The 24,122-nt window shown below is 47.8% G+C and overlaps 1 protein-coding gene across 3 annotated transcripts in view; it reads left to right on the top strand.

Moving 5' to 3' along the window:
• The window catches only part of TOGARAM2 (TOG array regulator of axonemal microtubules 2), a 45,471-nt gene extending 28,563 nt beyond the window's left edge, over nucleotides 1-16,908 (top strand). For all 3 annotated transcript variants that reach the window (XM_081484291.1, XM_081484292.1, XM_081484294.1), the window contains 6 exons: nucleotides 956-1,073; nucleotides 1,506-1,600; nucleotides 3,130-3,322; nucleotides 4,201-4,417; nucleotides 12,458-12,544; nucleotides 16,427-16,908. In XM_081484291.1, coding sequence (XP_081340417.1) covers nucleotides 956-1,073; nucleotides 1,506-1,600; nucleotides 3,130-3,322; nucleotides 4,201-4,417; nucleotides 12,458-12,544; nucleotides 16,427-16,683 — 967 coding nt within the window. In that variant the 3' untranslated portion in view covers nucleotides 16,684-16,908. The remainder of the gene's footprint in view (nucleotides 1-955; nucleotides 1,074-1,505; nucleotides 1,601-3,129; nucleotides 3,323-4,200; nucleotides 4,418-12,457; nucleotides 12,545-16,426) is intronic.
• The last annotated feature ends 7,214 nt before the right edge of the window (nucleotides 16,909-24,122 follow it).

Below are 24,122 nucleotides of genomic sequence, written 5' to 3' on the forward strand. Positions count from 1 at the left end.
ACATCTGGAAGTTCATGGTTCACGTATTGCTGAAGCCTGGCTTGGAGAATTTTGAGCATTACTTTACTAGCATGTGAGATGAGTGCAATTGTGTGGTAGTTTGAGCATTCTTTGGCATGGCCTTTCTTTGGGATTGGAACAAAAACTGACCTTTTCCAGTCCTGTGGCCACTGCTGAGTTTTCCAAATTTGCTGGCCTATCGAGTGCAGCACTTTCACAGCATCACCTTTGAGGATTTGAAATAGCTCAACTGGAATTCCATCACCTCCACTAGCTTTGTTCGTAGTGATGCTTTCTAAGGCCCACTTGACTTCACATTCCAGGATGTCTGGCTCTAGGTGAGTGATCACACCATTGTGATTATCTGGGTCATGAAGATCTTTTTTGTGTCCATATGTGCGTGGATTTATCGCTGGACTTTCTATTTTGTTCCATTGATCTATGTTTCTATCTTTCACACTCATCTTTTGATCCCAGCCCAAGGTCCCCCACTACCACCACTATTTATCAGGTAGAGTTGGCCCCTCCCTCCTAGAATGCCCCACCACACCCTTTCTCAGACTTCTAAATGTCTCATGCTAGAAAAAAAGTTAATACACTTTGGTACAGCCATCCAACAGAATATTATTTAGCCATTAAAAAGGATGACATGGGGAGATGATTAATGATAAAGTGAAAAAAGCTAGGTAAAAATTGTATATACATTCTGATATCAACTAAAAAAATATATGCATAGAAAAATGACTATAATAAAATAATATAAAAATTTAATAGTGGTTTTCTCCTGGTAATGGGATTATGGTCAGTGTTTATTCTGAGTTGGGATTACTGTCACAATTAGAAAAAGTATTAAAAATTCTCTTACTATAATTAGAAAAATTATGCAAAGCTGTAAAGCAAATTTATATTGCATTCCTGTGGCTGTTGTTTCATCCTGCTCTTTCTCCGATGGCAGGTTTTATGGCCGGAAGATGGTGAATATCTTGATGTCAAACACAAAGTTTGATGCATTTCTGAAGCAGTCCCTCCCATCCCATGACTTGCAGAAGGTCATGACAGCTATTAAGCAGCGGGTGAGTTGGCAGGCGGTGAGGTGTGAGCTGGTCTGGGGTAGGGATCAGGGCTGAGCCTGGCAGCCTGCAACCCTCACTTGGGTCAGGGGATGGGGTCATGCACTCTAGAGGCTTTCATTTCATCCATGATGCCTGATGGGTGGTATTTCCTTCCCGGCGCTCAAACCTGGTTCTGCCTCTCACTGCCTGTGTCCCTTGTGCCTGCCTAGGTTTTCTTGCCTTCATCTTCTAAGTGGGGATCTTGACCCCTGGAAGGCTCCCCAGGGCCCTCCCAAGCTCTCCTGGGTGGAAGGGGTTATTCCTCTTGCTTCGGTCTAGACTGGAGCATCTGGCAGTTCCCCAGAGGGCCACCCCTTTCAGCTTATGGTGTGTGTGTGTGTGTGTGTGTGTGTGTGTGTGTGTGTGTGTGTGTGTGTGTGTGTATTTCTCAAGGGAATAGAAGATGGTGATGAACTTCCATCCGCCAAAGACCGCAAGGTTTCGAGAAGTCTGGTGGTGTATGAAAACGGGCTGCCTGGCCAAGACGGGTACAGTAGCTCTTGTCTCCCTAGGGCTCCCCATCCAAGACTGTTGACCGTGACATTCTGCTTGGCCTGAGGCCTGCTGTGGCTCTGGGGCAGGGAGGGGTATGCATTTGGGCTGCAACTGAGCCCTATTTGGTCGGCAGTGCTCATGGATGAGTTTATGGGGAGGGTTCCCCCACCCACATCTCGGGGAGGGAAAATCATGGGCTAGGGAGCATCTACCGGTAGAGAGGGGTTCCTGCAGTCTCAGCCGTGTAGCTGCTGTTTAAGGGGGATGAGGTCAGGCTGCATGTGAACTCAGGGTTCCTCCATCCATGTAGAGCACCTTTCTCCATCAGAGTGGCCATCATGGGACTAATTTAGAGGCAGAGGTAGAGTCAAGACAGGTGAGAAGGAATAGGCCCAGGGGTGAGAGAGTGGGCATCGGGAGGAGTTAGACACCCAACAGGAATCTGACAGTCATTCCTGCGCCTGAAACTAAACTCCTTCTGCGGGAGAACACCTGGACTCCTTACCTGGACCCCTGGGGGAAGCCCCCTCCACCTCTTCTAGATTAACTTTCTGCTCTCAGGCAGACCTCAGCTCCCCGGCCCTCCGAGTTCTCTCTTTCCTGTGCCTCTGCCTATGCTGTGTCGTCTGCACCTGGAACATGCCTATTTATTCTATAAGATGTGAGCCCCTCCCTACAGTGACCTTCCCCCAGAAGCTCTCTCTGCCCTCTGCCCCTCTGCCCCCCTGTCCCCTGGGTGGACAAGTTGCCACGGCCTTCAGTCCTTCACCTCCCATTGATCCATGAGCTCCTTGGGCAAAGACCACGCCTCTCATCTCATTGCTCACAGTGTCAGGCAGAGCTCTTGGCACACAGTTAGGCAAGGAGCCTGGGGTATAGGGATAACTGTCAGAATGAATGATGTTGGGCTCTGCTGGGTGGGACCCAGGTGTGGGGCAGAACTCAGAGACCCCGGTGAGCACTGGGGTGGAGGATAGGAGTTCTGTGTGAATCGGCTCTCCTGTTGGCTGGAACAGACCATGGGAATGTGATGGGCCTGTGATGTTAAGACAAGTGTTAATACAATAGGGCTTCTTAACATTTCCCTCTTCCCAGAGGATGTGAGCGGAGCCTAGACAACCAGGGATCAGGATGCAGGTTCCTGGCAAGACCTTCCCCAACTCTTAGATTAAAGTGTGTCTGTTGTCCTTCCATGGATTTCCACCCTCATTCCAAGCTCCCTCACCCCATTCCTAACTTACCTTCTGAAAAGAGAAAGAAAAAAAAAAACAAGAAGAAAGAGCCCTGCCCGCTGATAAGGAGACAGAACCCTAGGCACCCAATTGGCACCCTCCTGAGGAAAAGGCACTTCCAGAGTTCCCGAGGCCTGTGAACCCAAGCAGTGGGTGGAGGGGAGGCTCGAGTGGACTAAGCTGCAGGTGAAACTCTGGTTTCGGCCCCATCTGTCTTTGGGGGCTGTGCATGGGACAAGATGTATGTTCATTCCCTGGGGCTGCCCAGGTCAGACGCTTGTTCCATGCAGGCTCAGCTCCAATGGCCCACGGCTGGTGGGGCTGCGCTCCTCCATGCGGGGCGGCTTGGAGATGGCAGAACAGCTACGGGAGCTGACGTGGCTGCTGGAGGCCAAGGAGTACCAGTCTCGGATGGAAGGCGTGGGGCGGCTTGTTGAGCACTGCAGGGCCAAACCAGAGCTCATCACTGCCAACCTGGTCCAGGTGAGTGCCACCCCACACCTGTCCTGTCTCTTCCCCCAGTGGGTGCAACTTCAATCTGGAAAACTCGGGAGAGGGTTGGACATTACGCCAGACCCTCCAGGGTAAAGGAAGCCTGACAAACACTTGCTTTCCAATTTCCATGGTAATGACATAAGATTATCTGGATGTGGCCAAGAGGACAAGGGCATTGCTTCCTGTTGGGCACCTTGGAACCACTCAGAGACATTCTGGGTATTTTTCATCCTCCCAGCACATTTATAGGGAGGAGGGCGGAGATGGAGGTTGCCATGGCTAAGGGCTGCCCCCAACCCAGCTATGCACATGAGGTTTGGGGGTAGAACATGTGGTTGACCAGGCAACTGGGCCAGGATGGCTGGATGGGTGGGTTCAGAGAAAGCACAGGCTTTCACAGTCTGGAAATGAGGGCAGATGCCTGCTTTTTTCAGGAGTGAGGCTGCTGACACTCAAGCCACATAGCAGAGTAGTTAAGACACAAGCTTGAAGTTTCTTACCAGCTGTGTGATCTGGGCAAATCATTTAACCTCTCTCAGCCTCAGTTTTTGTTTTGTTTTTTAATGGTAAACTGAGGATGAGAACCTGTGCTTCATGGGTCATTAAGATTACTCCATGAGCGAGTGCAGAGTACCTAACAAGATGCTCTATGCCCTTTGCTCCCAACGAGTACTCAGTATATGGTCCTTCCCCTCTTGTCGCCTCCCTCTTTGAGAGGTGAGCTCTTCATCACTGGGAATACCCTGACATGGGCTGGATGGTCCCCACCAGGGAGGAGAAATCCCTGCCGAGGGCAGCTGTTTGGGCTGTAAGGCTCCTGCCCAGCCTGGGTTCCCATGGGCTCTTGGTTTCTGTTCCCTCAATAGGTCTTTGATGCTTTCACCCCAAGGCTTCAGGATTCTAACAAGAAGGTGAACCAGACGGCGCTGGAGTCCCTTGCCAAGATGATCCCCCTCCTGAGAGAGAGCTTACAGCCCATGCTGCTCTCCATCATTATTGCTGTAGCAGACAACCTCAACTCCAAAAACGCAGGAATTTACACAGCTGCGGCAACAGCACTGGATGCAATGGTTGAGAGTCTAGGTGAGCCTGCTCTGAGTCCCTGCTGGGCTCCGGTAGGTGGCTGGCTCCCTCCCTGGCCCCTCTGTTAAGCTTAGGATGGACATTCCCACCTTCCCTCCTTTGGAATCAGCAGAGCAGTGAAAGGCATTGATTGGCTCTCAGACCAAACACTGAACTGGCCGAAAAGTTCATTTGGGATTTTCTGTAAGGTCTTATGGAAAACCCCAAATTACCTTTTTGGCCAGCCCAATATTTCCTGAGGCTGCATAGGGCGGGGTTGGGCAGCCCAGGGCCTCCCAGGTTCTTTATTGGCAGGCTTTTCCATGTCATGTCCATCTGATAGAAGTGGAGACAACCTAGTCTTGCCTCCTCGTGGTACACATGATGGAACTAACTCACCCCAGGTCACACAGTGCCGAGCGAGTGAGCCACTGGGGCACTGATGGAAAAACAGATCAGGATCACTGAGAAGGAGTTAGAAGAGTTGTCAACTTTTTTTTAGTTGTAGAGATAGTAGTAGGGGATGTGGTCTGTATGACAACCAGGCAGGATGCTGGTGAGACAGGAGGGCAAGCCTGTTGGAAAGGACAAAGATGACCACCTTGACTGTCTGATATAGGAGTCAGTTTGGGATCCCTTTGACTTTCTGAGTATGGAATGAATGAGAATTGCCTTTGCAGTGATTTGGGGTGAGGAGTGGAGAGTGACAGTGGAGTGGGGGATTGGGGAAGAATGAAAAGAACAAAAAGGCAGAAGCCAAGGGAGAGACATGAGAAAAGACAGCAGCTCCTCTGTCCCTTATGAGCTTTGCAGGATCACATCTTGGTTCTGGAACGTTAGGTGGAAATTTTGGTGCATCTATTTCTATTTTTTTCAGACTTTATACTGTTAATTTTTTTTTTTTTTTTTTTGGAGAAAAGCAGATTAACCAGGCTTCCCAGGTTGTGCTAGTGGTAAAGAACCTGCCTGCCAGTGCAGGAGACATGAGACGCAGTTTCGATCCCTGGGTTGGGAAGATCCCCTGAAGGAGGGCAAGGCAACCCACTCCAGTATTCTTGCCTGGAGAATCCATGGACAGAGGAGCCTGGTGGGCTACAGAGTTGGACATGACTGAAATGACTTAGCACACATGCATGCATAGCTGATTAACAATGTTGTGGTAGTTTCAGGTGAGCAGTGAAGGGATTCAGCCATATATATACATGTATCCATTCTCCCTCAAACCTGCCTCCCATCCACGCTGGTACATAACATTGAGTAGAGTACCCTGCGGTTATCAATTTAGTCGTTGGTTATCCATTTTGAATATAGCAGTGTGTATATGACCTTCTGTTATCCATTCCTTTGCTAGATGATTAGATGGTCATATTTGGTGTATCTAGTACACAGGCTGAAGTGCAAGTTCAAAACCTCAGGTATGTGAGAATGTAGTAAATGATGGACTCATGTCCAGACCAGTAGTCTTTCACAAACTAGTCTTGCCTTGATGTGAGGAAGTGTGTGATCTGAGAACTACTGTTGGTTCTGTTGCCATATGTTCCGATGAGCACAGAGCCATGTCCTGCCTCTGGAATGCACAGAGCATCCATCCCCACAGTGCGGCTGGAAACACGGTCTGGCACACCCACCCCTCCTCCCCATCCCGCACCCTGGCCTGAGCCCAGCTCCCTGGAGCTGGGACACCAGCTGTGTCCTTGGCTGGAGCCTCCAGGAAAAGTTTCAGTTACAAATTAAAGGCCTGGTCAGGCTCTTCTCCGCCTCTCGAGATCATAAATATTGTCAATTTCCTCTCTTCATCTCAGAGGGAATTTATGATTTGCTGAGTTTGTTGCTGTAGAACAAACAAAATAAATCCAGCTCTAAATTACAGCTTGTTCTCTCCACTGCTCTGGGTAAGTGAGATTGCTGTTGCCAATAACCAAGGCTCTTGGTAAATCACTGTGCGCCCTAGATTTATTGGGAAAACCAGCACCAAGCAAAATAGGCTTTAGTTATTTGAAGAGGCTGAGCACCCTTGTCTGGGGAGAGGAGCTTTTAACTCTTCCCCATCCAGGGATTTTAGTTTCCCCTTTTTTGCTGTTGAGTTGGCCTCCATGCGCACACTGGAGCACCTGAACTTTGAGCTACAGAATCTGATGTCTCACACAGCCACAAGGCTCAAGTCTCCTCTACTTGGGGCCCTGCTGTACCTACCTGGGCTGGACACCCATAAAAGGGAGCCTAGGGATGGCCTCCTTTCATGATCTGACCCACCTTGAGGCAGGTTGCCGCATCCAGGAAGATGTCTATGGTTCTCCTTTCCTCCTGGAACAATGTCTCCCTGGGGATGGCGGACAGTGCTCCCTCTGTCCATCAGGCAGAGGATTTGGTGCAAGGAGAATGGAGGCAGGGGAGGGGGGCCCTGCCCTCCTCTCAATCTTTAGGTCTGTGCCAGGCTGGAATGGAATGGAGCTGGCTTCAAAGGGATGGATGGAGCTCACTGACCCCCTGGCACAAGGCTCCTGTGGCTCCCAAAGGGTCAAGCCCAGGGTCTTGGCTCCTGGTCATTTGAGCCATGCCCTCCCAGCCTAACCAGCAATGCTTGGTTTTGGAAGTGTTCTTAACTGTGAAGTAATGAGCCAACTCCTCAATCCATGAAGGTCAGAACTGGTAGGATTCAGTTGCCAAACTTTTCCAAAGAATAGTCCTCTTCTGCCTGGAATGGTCTAGGCCTGCCCTGCAGAGGAAATAATGGATGCAAGAAACAAAACTTCCCAGTGTCCTGGGGGACTGGGTGGTGGATATAGAGACTGCGGCAGGTGTGACAGGAGAGGAGGAGTGTACATCCTCTTTCCTGAATCACCCAGGCTGAGCCCGGTAGCTCTAGTTGACCCTTAGCCCCCAGAGACCCCTCCTGGTAGGGGCGTGGGGTCCTTTGAGCAGAGGGAGCTTTCTCCCAAGCTGGCTTCTTCATGCCCCATGAGGGACTCCGGGCTCCAGGCTGGAGAGGAGCTGTGAAATGCTATGAGATAACTGTGTGGAAAGTTACAGCACGTTACTGGTTTGTTTCCCACTCAATGGGGCTCAAGGGGGTCAAAAACACAGCCGGGGCAGGCTCTCTTCTGGCATAAAGTCCAGTTGGCACAGCCAAACTGGGAGACTGGTCTTTTCAGGCAACCTCTTGTTTCTAGAATCGGGTGATACAGTCTGGGCATCAGACGCCACATCTCTTCCAGTCCCTTGCTTTTCCCCGGGGTGAGTGCGCCAGTGGTGTGCTGGCTGACAGAGCAGGTAGGATTTCTGCCTATGTTCGCTTTGGGGGACACTGAAAAAGGAGACATGTCGGGAGCCTTGTTCCCTGACCTCTGCCCTTGGTCACTCCCTGCCTGAGGGCGTCTCCGGGGCTGAGCCTGGAGTGTCATCTCTTCTCCTCGGCACCAGGACCTTCTGATTTTAGGAGAGTTATTTAAGGGCTCAAGCAAATATCCTGAGCAAAGACTGGCTGGCTCTGTCTTTAGGCTCTGTTACTGGGATAGTTACAGAAGAAACTTCATTAATTAAAACATTAGGGGGCTAACAGCTCACCTGGCTCCTGGTCAGACTGAGCGCCAAAGAAACTATTTAGTGCAGCCCCTCGCCATTACTGCAGGGAGCAGATAAGCTCAGAAATGGGCAGCATCAGATCTACTTTTGCTCTTTTGCTCTGACTTTAAATTTATTACTTTATACAAATCATATGACCAACATTGTATCGTTAATGAAATGTAAAAATTCATCCAGGGTGTCCCTCTGATATACCTGCTGCTTAAAAATGTCTCTCTTATCTTCAGTTTTTTTGTCTGAATGTATACAAATTTCATAATATTAATAATAATGTAAATACAATTTTGACTTTGCTCCTTTCACTTAACACCACTCAATTTCTCACACTGTTAAGTAGTCTTTCTAGTTGGCTTTATTAAAGATATAAAGTTTACTTTCCACCTCTGTAAAAGTCATACTTATTAATTATTGAGTGAAAGAAAAATGGAAGCATTTGGAAGGAAAAAAACTTACAGTCTGGACTCCTTAAAGAAACCATTGCTGACAGTTAGCATTTTTCATGTTAGGTATTTTTTTCTGTGTACATTTGTACATGGTGTCATGATAATATTACACGTTGAAATTTGCATCTTGTTTTTAAAAAAGCAGAGCATGAGTATTTACATACAATTATGCACTTGAGTCACTTTCAACAGCTCCATCATGTGCTATGTCATAGCTTGTATTTTTATGTTTTGGTGGATCATTCCCAGTTTTCCTGCAATGAACAGACCTAGATTTGATGGCCACAGAGAATTCAGTTGTGTGACATAACTTACTGGTGGTGGTGGTGATTTAGTCACTAAATTTTGTCTGACTCTTTGCAAGTCCATGGACTGTAGCCCCCCCAAGCTCCTCTGTCCATGGAATTCTCCAGGCAAGAATGCTGGAGTGGGTTGCCATTTCCTTCTCCAGGGGATCTTCTCAACCAGGGATTGAACCCGCATCTCCTGTTTGGCAGGCAGATTCTTTACCACTGAGCCACCTGGGGAAGTCACAACTTACTCAGTCTTATGCTTATTGTTGAGAGCCTAGTTTGACTCCAGTGTCTCTGCTGCCACTGTCTATGATACCATGTTTTTTTATGCTTTCTTAAAAGCTCTTCTCTGGCTTCCCAGTAGCCTGGGGATGATATGGCCTGGTAGCCTTGGAATCACGTTGAATGGGACAGGTGTGAGGTCTGCTAGACCTCAGCCCATTGTAGAGAGGGGAGACTAGGCTCAGGGAGGCCAAGATGACTGGCTTGCCAGCCCATGGCTACTTTCTCTATACTGAAGGCTTTGCTTGCCCTTTTGTGTGGGCAGCTCCAAGGCCAGTGTGGCTTCTTGTGGTACATAAAAGGAGCCTATGAAAACCCTGGGTTAGGCTAATTGAGCATGGATTTTTAAGTTTTTGAAAGTTGGATTCCAGCCTCTTAATTGAAGAGGATTCAATTAAGGTTGCTGAGGTTCATGAAGGTTGCTGGGCTTTCAGAGTATTTTAGGGTAATCATAGTAATGGTAGCAACAATAACTTATATTTGCATAGTAACTGTCTTCTCAAGGCAGTATCCTAAGCAGCTCTGTGTGGAAAGTACTAATATTATCCCCATTTTCTAGATGGGTAAACTGAGGTTTAGAGAGGGTGACTTGTCCAACGTCTCACAGTGAAACATGGAAGGGCCAGGGTTCAGATCCAGGCAATCTGGACCGAGTCTACCCCCTCAGCCACTGTCCTTTACTGACTCCCAGTAAACCTGGGAGTGACACAGAAGGTGAGCTGTCACTATGGAAGTAGTCAGAGGCAGAAAGGCAACTACTTGGGTGGTATCTGGGGTGCATAGACCAGTTTAGGCCAACTTAGTGTGTCTGCTTTAGCTTTGCCTTGCTGTCCATAAGCATTCATTGGGCATCTGTTGTGTGTCAGGCACCATGGGAGCATGGGCTGGCACAGATGTCCACTGGCTGTGCATTTTCAAGTATTCCCCAAGATCTCTACTTCTCTCGGGCTCTGGGAGGTCATGTCAGTGGCCAGGAGTGGGGAGGTCTAGCGGCACCCAGAGAACGTTCTGGACTGAGTGTTGATGGGGGAGAGCAAGGGGAAGAAGTCCTTGTTCTCAGAGGTGAGCTCATGGCTATCATTAGCCATGGGTGGGGGGACAACCTTTCCAGAAGCACCTGGAAACAATAATGCAGGTGATGTTGATATAAAAATCTATTCTTACACATTTATAGCTTTACCAGGACACCCTGAGACCATGTCTTGCTAACTGAAATATTCTAGAACCTGGTATCTCTTTTATCTCCCTGAACAACTTATTATTATTATTTTTTTTTATAAATTTATTTATTTTAGTTGGGGGCTAATTACTTTACAATATTGTAATAGTTTTTGCCATACATTGACATGAATCAGCCATGGGTTTACATGTGTTCCCCTTCCTGGACCCCCCACCCACCTCCCTCCCCATCCCATCCCTCTGGGTCATCCCATTGCCCCGGCCCTGAGCCCTTGTCTCATGCATCGAACATGGAATGGTTGAACAACTTATTTTAGACTCTGGAACTTTTGCAAGTTGCAGAGATGCACAGGATGTACATGTATATATTTTCTCCTCTGTGTTTCTTACAGGTCTCAGCAGGGAAGCAAGGGAAGCGTTAAGTTAGCTCTTAGCTAGAATGGCTGCCTGAAGGGAAAAACAAAGCTTTTTTTTAAATTTATTTTTTTTAGCTTTGATTGCCCATCTCTGGGGATGCTGAGCCTCCATGCTGAGGCATGGAAGGAACTCAGAGAAGGTGGAACATGCCTGGAAAAACTTCCTTAGGCAGGTTGCTAATCTCTGTCTCCTGCAGAGAAATGTGGCCTTGAGATGGTCAGCCCCTGAAATAAGACACCCTTGCTGGGTGCACCTCACCTCCCAGAGCCGCATCCCTGAGGAATGCATTTTGGCCCTTGCTCACCTCCCATGGAATTCTGCTATGCCTGCAGTGATTGCAGATATTGGGAGCTGTGTGTGCTGGGCACCTCCTCAGATCTTGGAGGGGCAATCCAGTAGTAAAAGGAGTCCGTTCCTGCCTTGTGTATTGTCTGGGTTAGTATCCCTTTCTCAGGTAAAGGGCCACTTGCTTCATCTTGCAGATCTTTGGTGAAGGATACAGGACTTCAAGTGTAGTAGTTTAGGAAACCAGGAGGTGTCAGCTAGAATGTGGAAGAAGGAGCAGCTTCTGAAATCATTAGCTGTGGGATCTGGCTGGAGTTGACTTTAGAAGTACAATCAAAGAAGGTCAGCGAGTCTCTTTATCCCCAGAACATCCCCCAGCACATTTTCTGGGGCTTTATCATTAGTGGTCCATCTCTAATAAACACTCCTTTAAAAGTGAGAAGAGCTCTGGCCCCAGGCTTCATCCATGGGTATGACTGGAGTGCTGAGTATAGGGGTGCATGAAGGTTATAAATAAACTACCAAGAGATAATTTGTGCCCCCCTCCATCATCCCCAACCTGCACATTCTCTCCTCTGACCCTACCAGAACCAGCCAGGACTTCTGCTCTGGATAGGGTGACCAACCATCATGGTTTCCCAGGGATGCAGGGCTTTCAGTGCTAAAATGGGGAAGGTCCTGGGCAGATGGAGACATGTTGGTCACTGTAGCTCCAGAACCCCCAGGCTCTTGCTTACATGAGCATGGAGACTCCCACTCTGTAAGAGTTCATGATCAAGGGTCCGTCTGTTTGTCAAAGGAGTCTCTTGAAGGAAAAGAGGAGCAGAAGGAGGACCAGGTTTCATTTAGTTCTTAGCTCCATGACTGTTACATAGTGGATATCAGTAAATGTTCAGTGTGGCAATAACTGACCATCCGGCTGTGGGTATGTTCTATTGGTTACAGCCCAAGTTCGGGCTTTGAGGAGATACATGATTTCTGAATTCTGATCCTAGTTATGATTATGGCTCAGTGCCTCAGTTTCCCCTAAAACTATGTCTCTATATCCACATCCATATCCATTCATCCATCTTTCTCTCTATATCATTCATCTATCTGCTATCTATTAATATCATCTATATCTATCATATGCTTTGTCTATCATCTACCTATTATCTATATCTATCATCTGTAATACTTATCTGTCTACCTACCTCTTAATTATTTAGCTATGTTGGTCTCTCTCTCATTTACCAATCATGCGTCTATCATCAGTCATCTATATCTATCTATCTACCTAACTATTTTGCTCTAAAGCTCACAGCAGTTTTGAAGAAACACAGACAATATGAACCAAATCTGCTGGGAGTAAATGGGGCCTATGTGGGCACCAGTCTAGCGGTCATGGGCCACTCACTGTTCCTCAAACACTCCATGTACATTCACTATTTTTCCAGGCACCATCGTAACCTGGAAAAATTAATCCAGCTTCCCAAAGGGGCTCTTCCCTATGAAGGTGTGGCGGGTACCTCGCCCTGAACAACTGGTGCCTCTGCTCAGGCCACGGCATCATGGCCGCTGACACTCGCCTTCTCTTCCAGACAACCTTGGCCTTCTACAAGTGTTTGCAGGGCGAGTGCGCTTCCTGAGTGGCCGCGCTGTGCTTGATGTCACGGAACGTCTGTCCGGTGAGCACCCAGCCTTCCAGCCTCTCTCTCTTCTTCTCTCCTGGCATGTAGTTGAGCCACCCACGTATCTCGGACAAAAAAATAATCAAATAATCCTACAGACCATTTAAAAAATGTGATAAGCTGCTTGCTTAAAAAAATGTATTATTTACTGGGCTATGCTGGGTCTTAGCTGCGGCATGAAGAATCTTCGATCTTCCTGTGAAAGGCAGCATCTTTTCTAAGTTGTGGCGTGCAGGATCTATAGTTGTGGCATGTGGGATCTAGTTCCTTGACCAGAGATTGACCCCGGCCCCCTGCATTGGGAGTGTGGAGTCTTAGTCCTTGGACCACCAGGGAAGTTCCAATAATCTGCTTTGAAAAAATAATTCCAGAGGTGCTCAGTGTGTGTTGCCTGCCTGAGGGCATTATTCCCGCTCCTCTCCCCACCCTCATCTCTTGCTCCTGGTCTTACCTCTGCACCCTGGTTCAATCCTCCCAGGGCCCCTGGAGTGGCCCCTTACTTCCGGTCCAGGTGCCAGGCTTGCTCCAAGCAGATGGCTTGAGTGAGATTGGGCTGGGGGCTACGATGCAGCTCGAGGGCCAGGTTGGGGTGCCCTGAAGTGAGAATGGGGTCATGTGGCACCTTGGGTATCAGACAATGAACACTTTCCTGTTACTCAAAATCAGCATTCTCTGATTGTACAGGTACTTTATGGGCCCCAGAGGTGAGTGGGTATCCATTTACTGTAAATATTACCCATCTATTTCCAAGAGAGCTCAAAAACAAGAGTTTCTACATAGTTCTTCTATTAACTCCGTGTCAGCCAGGAACAGGGAAGAAAATTTCAACTGTCACAAGGCATGGACTAATAATAGCACAGCTTACCAGGGGAGTAAATCTTCTGCTAATTACTTCAGCTGCCTTTTAAGCTCGACTTTAACGGCATTTTCCTCATGATGCTGGGACTGTCAGCTAGGGGGACACCCAGCTCCCCTCAAGCAAGTGAATGCGGATTGAGAGTGGAAGTGAGCTTTCTGGGGCCGGGATGTAGGTCTCTCACTGCTGAAGGAGAGAGTCCAGGGGAGAGGAGTCAGTGGGGGAGGAGTGGGGGAGGTTAGGGGGAAGTGAGCCCTTCAGCCTTTGGTGGGGTCAGGGAGCCCTGCCTGGGCCCAGCTCCTGGGATAGTTTTTGTAGGGAATATGCTATGCACTGGGCTGGTCCCGACAGTTTTCACCTCCATGCTCTCAGGAGAGATTCAGTGGAGATTTAGGAAACCTTTGAGTTATTTGCTGTTGTTCAGTAGCTCAGTCGTGTCTGACTCTTTGTGACCCCATGAACTGCAGCACGCCAGGCTTCCCTGTCCTTCGTCATTTCCTGGAGTTTGCTCAAACTCACGTCCATTGAGTCAGTGATGCCATCCAACCACTTGTCCTCTGTCACTCCATTTTCCTCCTGCCTTCAATCTTTCCCAGCATAAGGGTCTTTTCCAGTGAGTCAGTTCTTCACATCAGGGGGCCAATACAGGAGCTTCAGCTTTAGCATTAGTCCTTCCAATGAATATTCAGGGTTGATTTCCTTTAGGCTTGACTGGTTTGACCTCCTTGCAGTCCAAGGGACTCTCAAGAGCCTTCTCCAGCACGACACTTCAAAAGCATCAATTCTTCGGCACTCAGCCTTCTTTATGGTCCAACTCTCACATTCATGCGTGACTACTGGAAAAACTATAGCTTTGACTATACGGACCTCTGTCGGCAAAGTAATGTCTCAGCTGTTTAATATGCTGTCTAGTATAGGGGCTTAATAGAATGATTGGTTTTCTTTCCCTTCCTTCTGGCTGCCCCTGACTCCTCCCCCTTGCTCCTTCCCTTTCCCTTACCCTTTCCCCTCCCCTTGGTCCTCCTCTCCCTTGTTCCTTCCCCACCACTTGCTCCTCCCATTTCCCCTTGCTCCTCCCATCTCCCTTTGCTCCTCCTACCCTCCCACCACCCTTGGGGCTGACCAGGTGGCTTCATGGTTAACTGTGCCCTCCCTTCTCAGTTTGTTTCCAGCACAGGTAACATAACTCTCACTTCTTGGTTCCCATGTTATGACATCAACGTGGTTGAGTTGGCTCCTTGGGTGCAGTCCTGCCTTCCCAGGAGTGAAGACCTCCTTGACTTTGGAGGGCTGTGTGTTACTGGGTGTGCCCCAAGAGGCCCCCAGTGTGGGGTGCAGGAACCCTGAGGGTATGGCCAGAAAGTCAAGGTGCACAGTCCACGGGAGATGGCACAGGGAAACCCTCAGGCTGAGCTGAGGGGGGGCCAGGCCATTCTCTCTGGTTCCCCTCTGTCCCAGGCTCTGAAATCAGAGGGGCACAAGCTGCAAAGTATCCTGGGGGATTGGATGAAGTTGAGTTGATGAAGGAAGGACAAACTGGGGGTTTCTCTAAAAAATAAAACTCCAGACCAGCCTCTGAAACGTGGTACTCCTAGAGATCTGGGGCAGTGAGGAGTGGGAAGAGGTTGGGCTTTGGAGTCAAGGCGGGCTTGACTTCTGTCCTCTGCCCTTGTTAGCTGTGGGGCCTTGGGCCAGCTCCTTGACCCCCGAGTGTTGGTTCCTCCTCTGTGAAACAGACGACTGCGCTGCCTCTCAGGTGAGAGTGAAACGGAGTCATGATAGAAACCTCTGAGGCCTGGGCTCAGGCTCAGGCAGTGCTAGTTTCCCGGGTGTGTCTCAGCTCAGGAAACCTTCCAGTTTCTTTGCCCATAAATAAATCAAGTGCTTCTCTCAGCAGTGTTTGCCTTCACCAGCACTTATCCTTTGGCAGAATGACATGCAGGACGTGCTGACTGTCAAGCAAGCATTGTTAGAACGAATGCACTTTGGTTGATGCGACCAAAGCTGAGGGCTGTAGCAACCTGTCTGAAGCGGCGTGGGATACCCCTTGACATGGCCTTGACATTGGAGGCAGCTCTGGCATTTTCTGTGTGATGGAGGGCTTGCTAGCAGGTTTTAGCCTGGCTCTGAGTTTTCCAGGGTTTAGAGAAGGTGGGGGGCCTGGGGTAACCAGATTTGGAGAGTTCATCACTGGAATGAATGACTCTGAATGAGGATCCATGCAGAGCTTGATGGTTTACAAAGCATGTTTGTGCCTCCTGCGTTACTACTGGGCTTGTCATGAGGTTTGGCATCAAGACACCAGGGAGGCCATGATGGTCCTATCTCCTGCTGGCAGTTTTATTTTCCAGAATGCTTCATTTGAGAAAATCCTGATCTTTCTCCCTAGAACACGTTTTCTCTGTGTGAGTTCTCCTAGGTGGTAATGCAGATTAAAGCACTTTTAGGGCTACCTACTGTCACATGTGTACCCGCACAGGCACTTCACCTGCATCTGTTATCTAACAATCTCAAGACCTTGGTTCAGAATTCTTTTCCTCACTTCACAGGTTAGGGAATAGGCTCAGATAGGTTGGGTGGCTCTCTCAAGCTCACACAGCTAGTAAATAGCAGAGGGATTGCAATCCAGATGTGTCTGCCTCTTCCCTTTGCCCTGGGCTTCAGGGACCAATTACTCTGTCACAGGCTCTGAGCACTTTTGCCTTTGTATACCCCTTTCTCCATAAACAAACAAACTGAAAGTTTAAAATTATATTTTATGATTGGTTGATATGAACTCAAATATAAAGCCGGTTAGACATCTTCATACTTTTTTCCCTTCTGATTTTAAAAGAATTTAAAATATTTCCATGGGTCCTAAAGCAAGTTGTGAGCCTTAGGTCATGTGTCTAATGACCCAGGCAGTCGCCCCCTGGGTTGCCTGCCTTTTGGAGGACAGAGTTGGTGTCCCCTTCCAAAAGAAGGCGGTGAGAGAGGGAGAGAGTGCCTGACTCAAGTAACTGTCCCTTTTTTCTGTATGACAGTGCTAGTGGCCTCGGTTTACCCCAGAAAGCCTCAGGCCGTGGAGCGCCATGTCCTTCCAGTCCTCTGGTACTTCCTGAACGGCATGACGGGGAACAGAGTCCTGCCCGGGCACAGCGGGAACGTCCGCACGGCCGTCTGCCGGCTGTGCAGGAGCCTCCAGGAGCAGATGGGCTCCCGGCTGCAGGACTTGGCTGCCGGCCAGCCAAAGCAAGTCCTCAAAACGCTCCAGGAGCTCTTAGACACAGAATCCCCGTGAGGCAGCCCCGAGGTCACCGACAGGGGGAAGGCATCGGACAGCAGGACAACTGGCAGCTCACGCCCCTTTCTTCTGGATTAAAGGTGGATCTGGAATGGGCAACCGTTACTTTTATCTTATTTTATTTTTTATGCTGAAATAATCTCCTGGTCTATTTTCCCTTAGAGTTCCAGATGTATATAGTATATTTTGAAGTAGAAATAAAAGAATTGCTTATTTTCCTAAGGTTTTATTATCTTGTATTTTTTTTCTTACCTCAGAGAATTTTTCAATAGCTAGATTTGCGACAAAGAAAACAGAACGTGATATGGAAACAACCTAAGTGCCCAATTTTGGGTGAATGGATAAAGATGATGCAGCACACGTGCTGCTCACACGTGTAATATATGTGTGTGCACCTGCATGCGCATGCGCGCACGCGCATGCGCGCGCGCGCACACACACACACACACACACACACACACACACACTGTACTACTAAGCCATAAAAAAGATGAAATCCTGCTGCAACATGGGTAAAACTTGAAGGTATTATGCTAAGTGAAATAAATCAAGTGGAGAAAGACAAATATCTTAAGATTTCACTTGTCTGTGGAATATGAAAGAACAAAAGCAAACAAACAAACTAAACAGAAGTAAATAGATACAGAAAACAGAGTAGTAGTTACCATAGAAGAAGGGTCGTAGTGGGGATGGGCAAAAAGGGAAAAGAGGATTAATTGTATGGTGATGAAAACGTTTGGTGGTAAATTCATTGTAATGTATAGAGAAATCAAAATATAGTCAAAGATGAAATGGTTGAATGGCATCACCGACTCCATGGACATGATTTTGAGCAAGCTCCGGGAGCTGGTGATGGACAGGGAAGCCTGGCATGCTACAGTCCATGGAATCGCAAAGAGTTGAACATGACTGAGTGACTGAACTGACTGAGTGACACACAAAGAATTCTAGAAAGAAAACAAAACATGGCAACGGTAAAGCCAGTTGCTGATGCCACTGAGACAAAGAACTAGGGAGAAAAAGTGTAGCACAGACTCCCCCTCCTCCATGTTGCAGACCGTGTTGCATCATAGCTCCTGTCTGAGAATAGCTGGAGAAGCCCTGCTGCACCCAGAGACCCTGAGTTGGTCACTCAAATCCAGCCCATCTGTCAGAAGCCTGATGTGGGGTGAACAAAAGCATCTCTGGGAGCATCCTGCTTCTGCTTTACAATATCTTCAGTGCAGCATCTGCTGGTCCTACGGGAACCTTCTAATGCATCTAAAGGCAAGGAGAGTTTGACACTGACATTGGCATTACTAAAAGCCTTTTCTGGAAGGTGACTTTCTGGCTAGCTTCTGAAGAGGACTAGATTCTGTTTCACACTTGAAACTTTTTTTAAACTTTATTCACTTATTTATTTTTTTGGCTGTGCTTGGTCTTTGTTGCTGGGCAGGGTTTTGTCTAGTTTCGGCAAGCAGGGGCTACCCTCTAGTTGTGGTGCATGGGCTTCTCATTGCAGTGGCTTCTCTTATTGTGGAGTACGGGCCCTAGGGCACGCGGACTTCAGTTGTTGTGGCACGTGGGTGCAATAGTTGTGGCTCTTGGGCTCTAGAGCACAGGCTCAGTAGGTGGCACACAGGCTTAGTTGTCATTCGATATGTGGGATCTTCCTGGATCAGGGATCAAATCCATGTCTCCTGCATTGGCAGGTAGATTCTTTACCACTGAGCCACCACCTCACCCTTGAAACTTAAAGGACCGTATGAAGAACAAAGTTCCAGATGTGCAGATGTCTTGTGGGAGCTCTGAAACCACACAGGTTACTCTGGCTGGGTCAGATCACGGAGTTGGAGAGGTGTGTTGGATGTGGGCTGGGCCAGAACATGAAGGTGGAGCCACTGATGGAGCAATAAGAGAATGGGAGATGGGGTCCTGGCAGTGAGAGGGGAACAATGTCCCAGGCTGGGGTTCTGGACACAGTGAGCGTGGCTCTGTCTTGCCTAGGGCCAGTAGCAGGTTGAGAACAGTATGACCAGGAAGAACTAGAGCTCAGATCATGACCTCTAACACGTGGTAAGGTGAAGGCTGAAGGGGCAACATCCCAGTGCCAACCAAGGAGCCACAGCACCTCTGGGGCAGATCCGAAGGCAAGTCCCTGAGGCCCAGCTTCAGACCAGCAAGTTTTCTGGCAGGCCCACCAGTGGATCCCTCACTGTCACCCACCCCCAGGTACAGCATCAGGTCCACTTCAGTGTTCTGAGCCCCTCCTGAGAGTATAGCCCAGAACAGGCTGGGAAGCTTTGAATCAACTCAATTGTTTCCAAACCCCTGGATGCCCCTCGGCTGAGGAAGCCTCTTTTTCTTTATGTGGTGTTGCCACCACATAACTAGGCTCTCCCCTCCCCTTGCCACAAAAGCCCTGGGGTGAGGCTAGGCGTGGTGCAGTCATTCTGGGACTTGGGCTTTTAATAGGCGGCTTAAGTGTGTGGGTAATTCCAGTCCCAGCCTGAGCGGCTTCTCATCTCCTTGTGACCTTTGCTGGGGCTTCCCCCTGCACCACCTTGTCCTTTGTTGATTCTGACTGGCTGAGGTTAAAGACCTGCTAGATGGTGAACCCATCAAAGATACCCAAGAGGCTGATTTTACACAATTTAATTAATTGAGTTTGCTTGGACTCTAAGTAGGCTTTTTCAGTTTGGTTGGGAGACTGACTTTTTCTGCTGGTCCAGATCCTAGAGCCTTAGGGACTTCCTTGGCATCCAGTGGTTAAGACTTCACCTTCCCATGCACGGGGTGAGGATTCAATCCCTGGTTGAGGAGCTAAAAAGATTTTTAAGAAAAAATAGGTCCTAGAGCCTGTCAGAATGTTTCAGAATTTTTTAGAACTGTAGACATGTGTGCTAAGTTGCTTCAGTTGTGTCCGACTCTTTGTGACCCCATGAACTGTAGCCCTAGCCTGCCAGGCTCCTCTGCTCATGGGTTTTCCCAGGCAAGAATACTGGAGTAGTTTGCCCTGCCCTCCTCGAGAGGACCTTCCTGACCCAGGGATCGAACTCGAGTCTATTATGTCTCCAGCATTGGCAGGCGGGTTCCTTACCACTAGCGCCACCTGGGAAGCCCGATAGAACTGTAGGAGCGGAGGGATTTTGAAGGCAGAAGTTAAACTCAAAGACGTTCCTCTGTCTTCCTGCACTTGGGTCCTGCCTCCTGTCTTCAAACCGGAAGCTTCCCATCTCCTGTACTTTGTATCCATCCTCACAGTTGGGTGTTTAAAACAACTGAAAAGATCTGAAAAGCAAAGAATCAATCTTCATGTGGTTTTTTCCTTCCTTCACTACCTTAGGTTTTAATCTAGTCTCTGGGCAGCTGGGCTCTGTGGGCAACACTCCTGGCACAAATCAGTGGGGAGGGGCTGGATGGTTCTGGGTGCCTCAGGAAATTATGTGCAACCTAGGAAAATGGTGCAGATGAACCTATTTGCAGGGCAAGAATAGAGAGGCAGGCGTAGGGAATGGGTGTGTGGACACAGGGTGGGGCAGGGGGCTGGAAATAAGCCAGGAGATTGTGATTGGGGTATGTGCGCTGCCATGTGTAAAGCGCACAGCTAGTGCTCTGTGATGACCTGGAGAGATGGGATGGAGCGGGGTGGGAGGGAGACCCAAGAGGGAGGGGCATATGTACGCGTACAGCTGACTCACGTCATTGTATAGCAGAGGCTGGCGAAACGTGGTAGAGCGACTACACTCCAATTAAAAAAAAAGTTCCCGCATCATTACTTTTAAAGCAAAGGAAAGACAGTTTATTAGTAACCTGAGCCTGTCAGGAATGTTTGGAAGAATGAGGCTTATTGGGAATGAAGACTGTCCTGAAAACCATGGTGGGTTTGAGCAGAGCCCACTCTATTCTTTGCTTGGTTATGTGCAGCCAGGAGCGCTACTTACAAGATGCCCTTGGGGTGGGAATACAGCCTTGAGCTATGGAAGAGCTTTTCTTTCTCTCTCTCTCTCTCTCTCTCACTTTCTCTCTCTCCAGTGTCAGAATCAAGGAACAAAGGCTTGTCTGAAAACGTGTAACTGCTTAGGAATTCCTTGCTTGGGAATTTTTGACATTTTCTTACAGGCTCCACTTCTTCTCTTATTCTCTCTTCCCTGCTTCATTTCTTGTCTCCTGAGTGAAGCAATGTTTCCCCATTCTGATTGTACTTCAGAATCATCCAGTGAGATCTGAAAAAATGCTGAGGCTGGGGCCCGCCCCTGGGGTTTCCACTCGATCCATATGGGGTAGGGCCAAGGCAGCTGCCTTTTCTGTTTTTATAGGCATTTATAGGATAAAGAAGTGCAAGGGGTGGGGCGGGGGGGCAGGAGGGCGATGGTCTGAGGCATGGGGAGTGTGGGGAAAGGTAATTGGAGACTGGAGATACAAGATTGTCACTCTGCGCAGATTCAACTAAGCTACATGCTTCTTCATGGGACATATGTTCAAAAGAAGGTGGCCTTAGTATGTTCTGAGAGTGGAGTTTTTGGCCCTGTGACATCAAGAGGTCATGACATTTACACATGCCCATTTGGAGGGTGGGTGGTTCCAACCAGTCTTAACTGGCTTGAGCTGGGCCACACCTGACTCCAAGTTCCCGAAAAACAACTTGGGCAAACAGTAATACATAATGCTTGGAAGACACACAAGTTTTTGTAAAAACAATTGAAGTACTTTGTCAGTGAAGCCAGGTTACAGTTATTATTTATTAAGCAAGTTATAATTTAATGGGTCTAACTGATGACTAGCCTTGGTTTCACAATGTATCGTTTGATACATTTATATATTGCAAAATGATTACCACCATAGCATTAACTAAAACCTCCATCTGGTCACATGATCACTACTGTTTTTGTGTGTTGAGAACATTTAAGATTTACTCTCTTGGTAACAGTCATCTATATAACACAAAATAATTAGCAATAATAGCCATGTTTTGTGTTAGATTCCCAGAATTTTATTAACCTTATAACTGGAAATTTGTACAATTTGATCAATATCTCCCCATAGCACAGCTCCCCACCCCTGCCCCCTACCTCCTCAGCCCCTGGTAACCACCATTCTACTGTCTGTTTCTTGAATTCACCTTTTCTGATTCCACATATAAGTGAAATCATGCAGTATTTATCTTTCTCTATTCGACTTATTTCACTTTGCATAATGCCCTTAAGTTTCATTCAAGTTGTTACAGATGTCAGGGTTTCCTTCTTTCTCATGACTAAATAGTATTCCTGTGTGTGTGTGTGTGTGTGTGTGTGTGTGTGTGTGTGTGTATCTCACAGTTTTTTTTCCCATTTCTTTTCTGTCTTCTCTTTGTTTCTTTTCTCAAGTGATTCTAATGGGTGGCCAAATTCTGAAATCACAGTAAAATCAGAGAAGTAGAAAGCAGCAATGGCTTTGGCCCTGTGGGCGTCTGGCCTGTCAGCTCTCCCCACCTGGTAGCCCTGGGGTGTCCTGGCTGGGGACAGAGACTAGTGGAGGCCAGGTACTGGAGTCAGAGAGCCTAGACTCAAGTCCAGGCACTGTTGCATCTGGTGCATGGCCTTGGAGCCACTTGTCAACCTCTCTGATCTTCCCTTATCAATCTTGTGTGTGTGGGATAGGATTTGTGGAAATCAATGAAGACCAACCAAATGAGAAGTGCAAAGACTCTTTATTCAGAGCTTGCTATAGCCAGGGAGTGTTTTGGCAAGATCATTTGTGCTTTGGCAGAGGTTCAAGGGCAGGCAGAAGATTGGGAAAAGGGGAAGGTTTCAGGTATGCCATCATTATTGGAGGCTGTTGGCGTGGGGAAGGTGTAGACACCATGTGGGCCATGCCTGCTGGCAACAGCAGCATCTCTAATACTTGTTAAAGTGGGGGCCCCTGGGTCATACTCCAGCCCAACTGAATCAGAAACCTCAGTCATCCTTTCACACTCTGAAGTGCCTGAGCCACAGCTTCAGTGCTCTGAGTGGTTATTAGGGTCCCAGACTAGTCCACACTTGGGAATGAGCATCCCTAAGTCGGTATTTCTCAAATGTGGCAGATGAAACCTTTGTTTTGGAAGAGGCATGGAGACTGGAGAAGGGAGGGAGACAGGAAACAAGGTGCTTGTTAAAAATCAGATTTTTATCCTCAGCTATAGACCTGTCCCTGGAGTGAGGGATCTGGGAGTCTGATCTACCCAGGATCAGACAGGTTGCAGAAGCAGCATCCTGACTGCTGTTCTCAACAGGGCTTCAGGAGTCCCTGCACAGGCAGGCAGGACAGCATCACTGTGCGTACAGATTGCTCATCAGATGGGCATTTCTGAGTCAGGGACCATTCAGGGGGTCCAGTTTGGTCTGTATCATCACTGGGGCTTACTCAGAGGGTGTTATGGTTTCTCTGTATACTACCACCTGGTGTTTCAGTGAAGAAGGTTATAACATTTGAAGGTTTTGTTTTGCTTTAATCACAGCTTTATAATTACCTCTCTGTGGGTTGATGGCTATTATTAGCATCACCTTGGGTTCTCCTTGAGAATTTTTACATCCAGAAAGTGATCCAGCACCTCTGTGGGCTGTTGTCAGAAGCTGTTAACTGAACCAAAGCTTTAACATGTCACCAGGTTTTGTAAACATAGCCAATCCTTTCCCCTTCCAAAGGAGAAAAAAAAAAAGCCAGAAAAATAATTTTCATGAAGGCAATTTGTTTCCTAGGGGCTGTATTTCCTTTTTGTCTCATCCAGAAGTTTTTTTACTGCTCTGGGACACTGACAATAAAGTAGAAGAGGTGTCTCCAGAGTAAGGCTTTGTCTGCTTTTGCCAGAGGGCTTTACCTGGAAGCCCACTCTGGGGGTCATGGCAATGAGCAACAAATATTTTTTGAAAAGACTTTTTTTTTTCCTTAATGCCAGGGACAGTTTTATGTGTGCATGGAGGGGAGGGATGGGGGAAGTGGTTGAGGTGCGTAGAGGGGATTATTATTTTTTAAAATTTTCTTGGAAATTTTGAGTTTCCATCTAAGTTAGTTTAATAGGAATGGCTATCCCTATAGCTAGACTTTGGCTAGATATGAAAAATAATTTCCTTTCTGTAAAAGTTGAGGAAAACGGAGGATTTCTTCCAGAGAAGTTTGTGGTTTTCCTAGACTGTCCCCCGTAATAATCTGAACATTGTGGCAATAGGTGTTAGAACCAAGGCTGGTCAAGGAATACGGGACTTTCTTTGCCACAGGCTGACAATGTGTCTTTGGAGGAAAACATCTGACATCTTTCAGCCTCTCTTTTACTCCATTTCTAAAAGGCATTGAAAAAATACTTACTTTGTTCATCTCCTAGGATTTTTTCCCCCAAAGATCTAATGAAACGATGTAGATAATTGTATTTTGAAAAAGTAGAGTGTTACACACAAAGAAATAATTGTGATTAACTCTAGTCTTATCCCAGTAAAACCTGC

This window comes from Giraffa tippelskirchi, chromosome 4 (genome assembly GCF_054371585.1).
Source record: "Giraffa tippelskirchi isolate mGirTip1 chromosome 4, T2T-mGirTip1v1.2.pri, whole genome shotgun sequence".
Classification (NCBI taxonomy): Eukaryota; Metazoa; Chordata; class Mammalia; order Artiodactyla; family Giraffidae; genus Giraffa; species Giraffa tippelskirchi.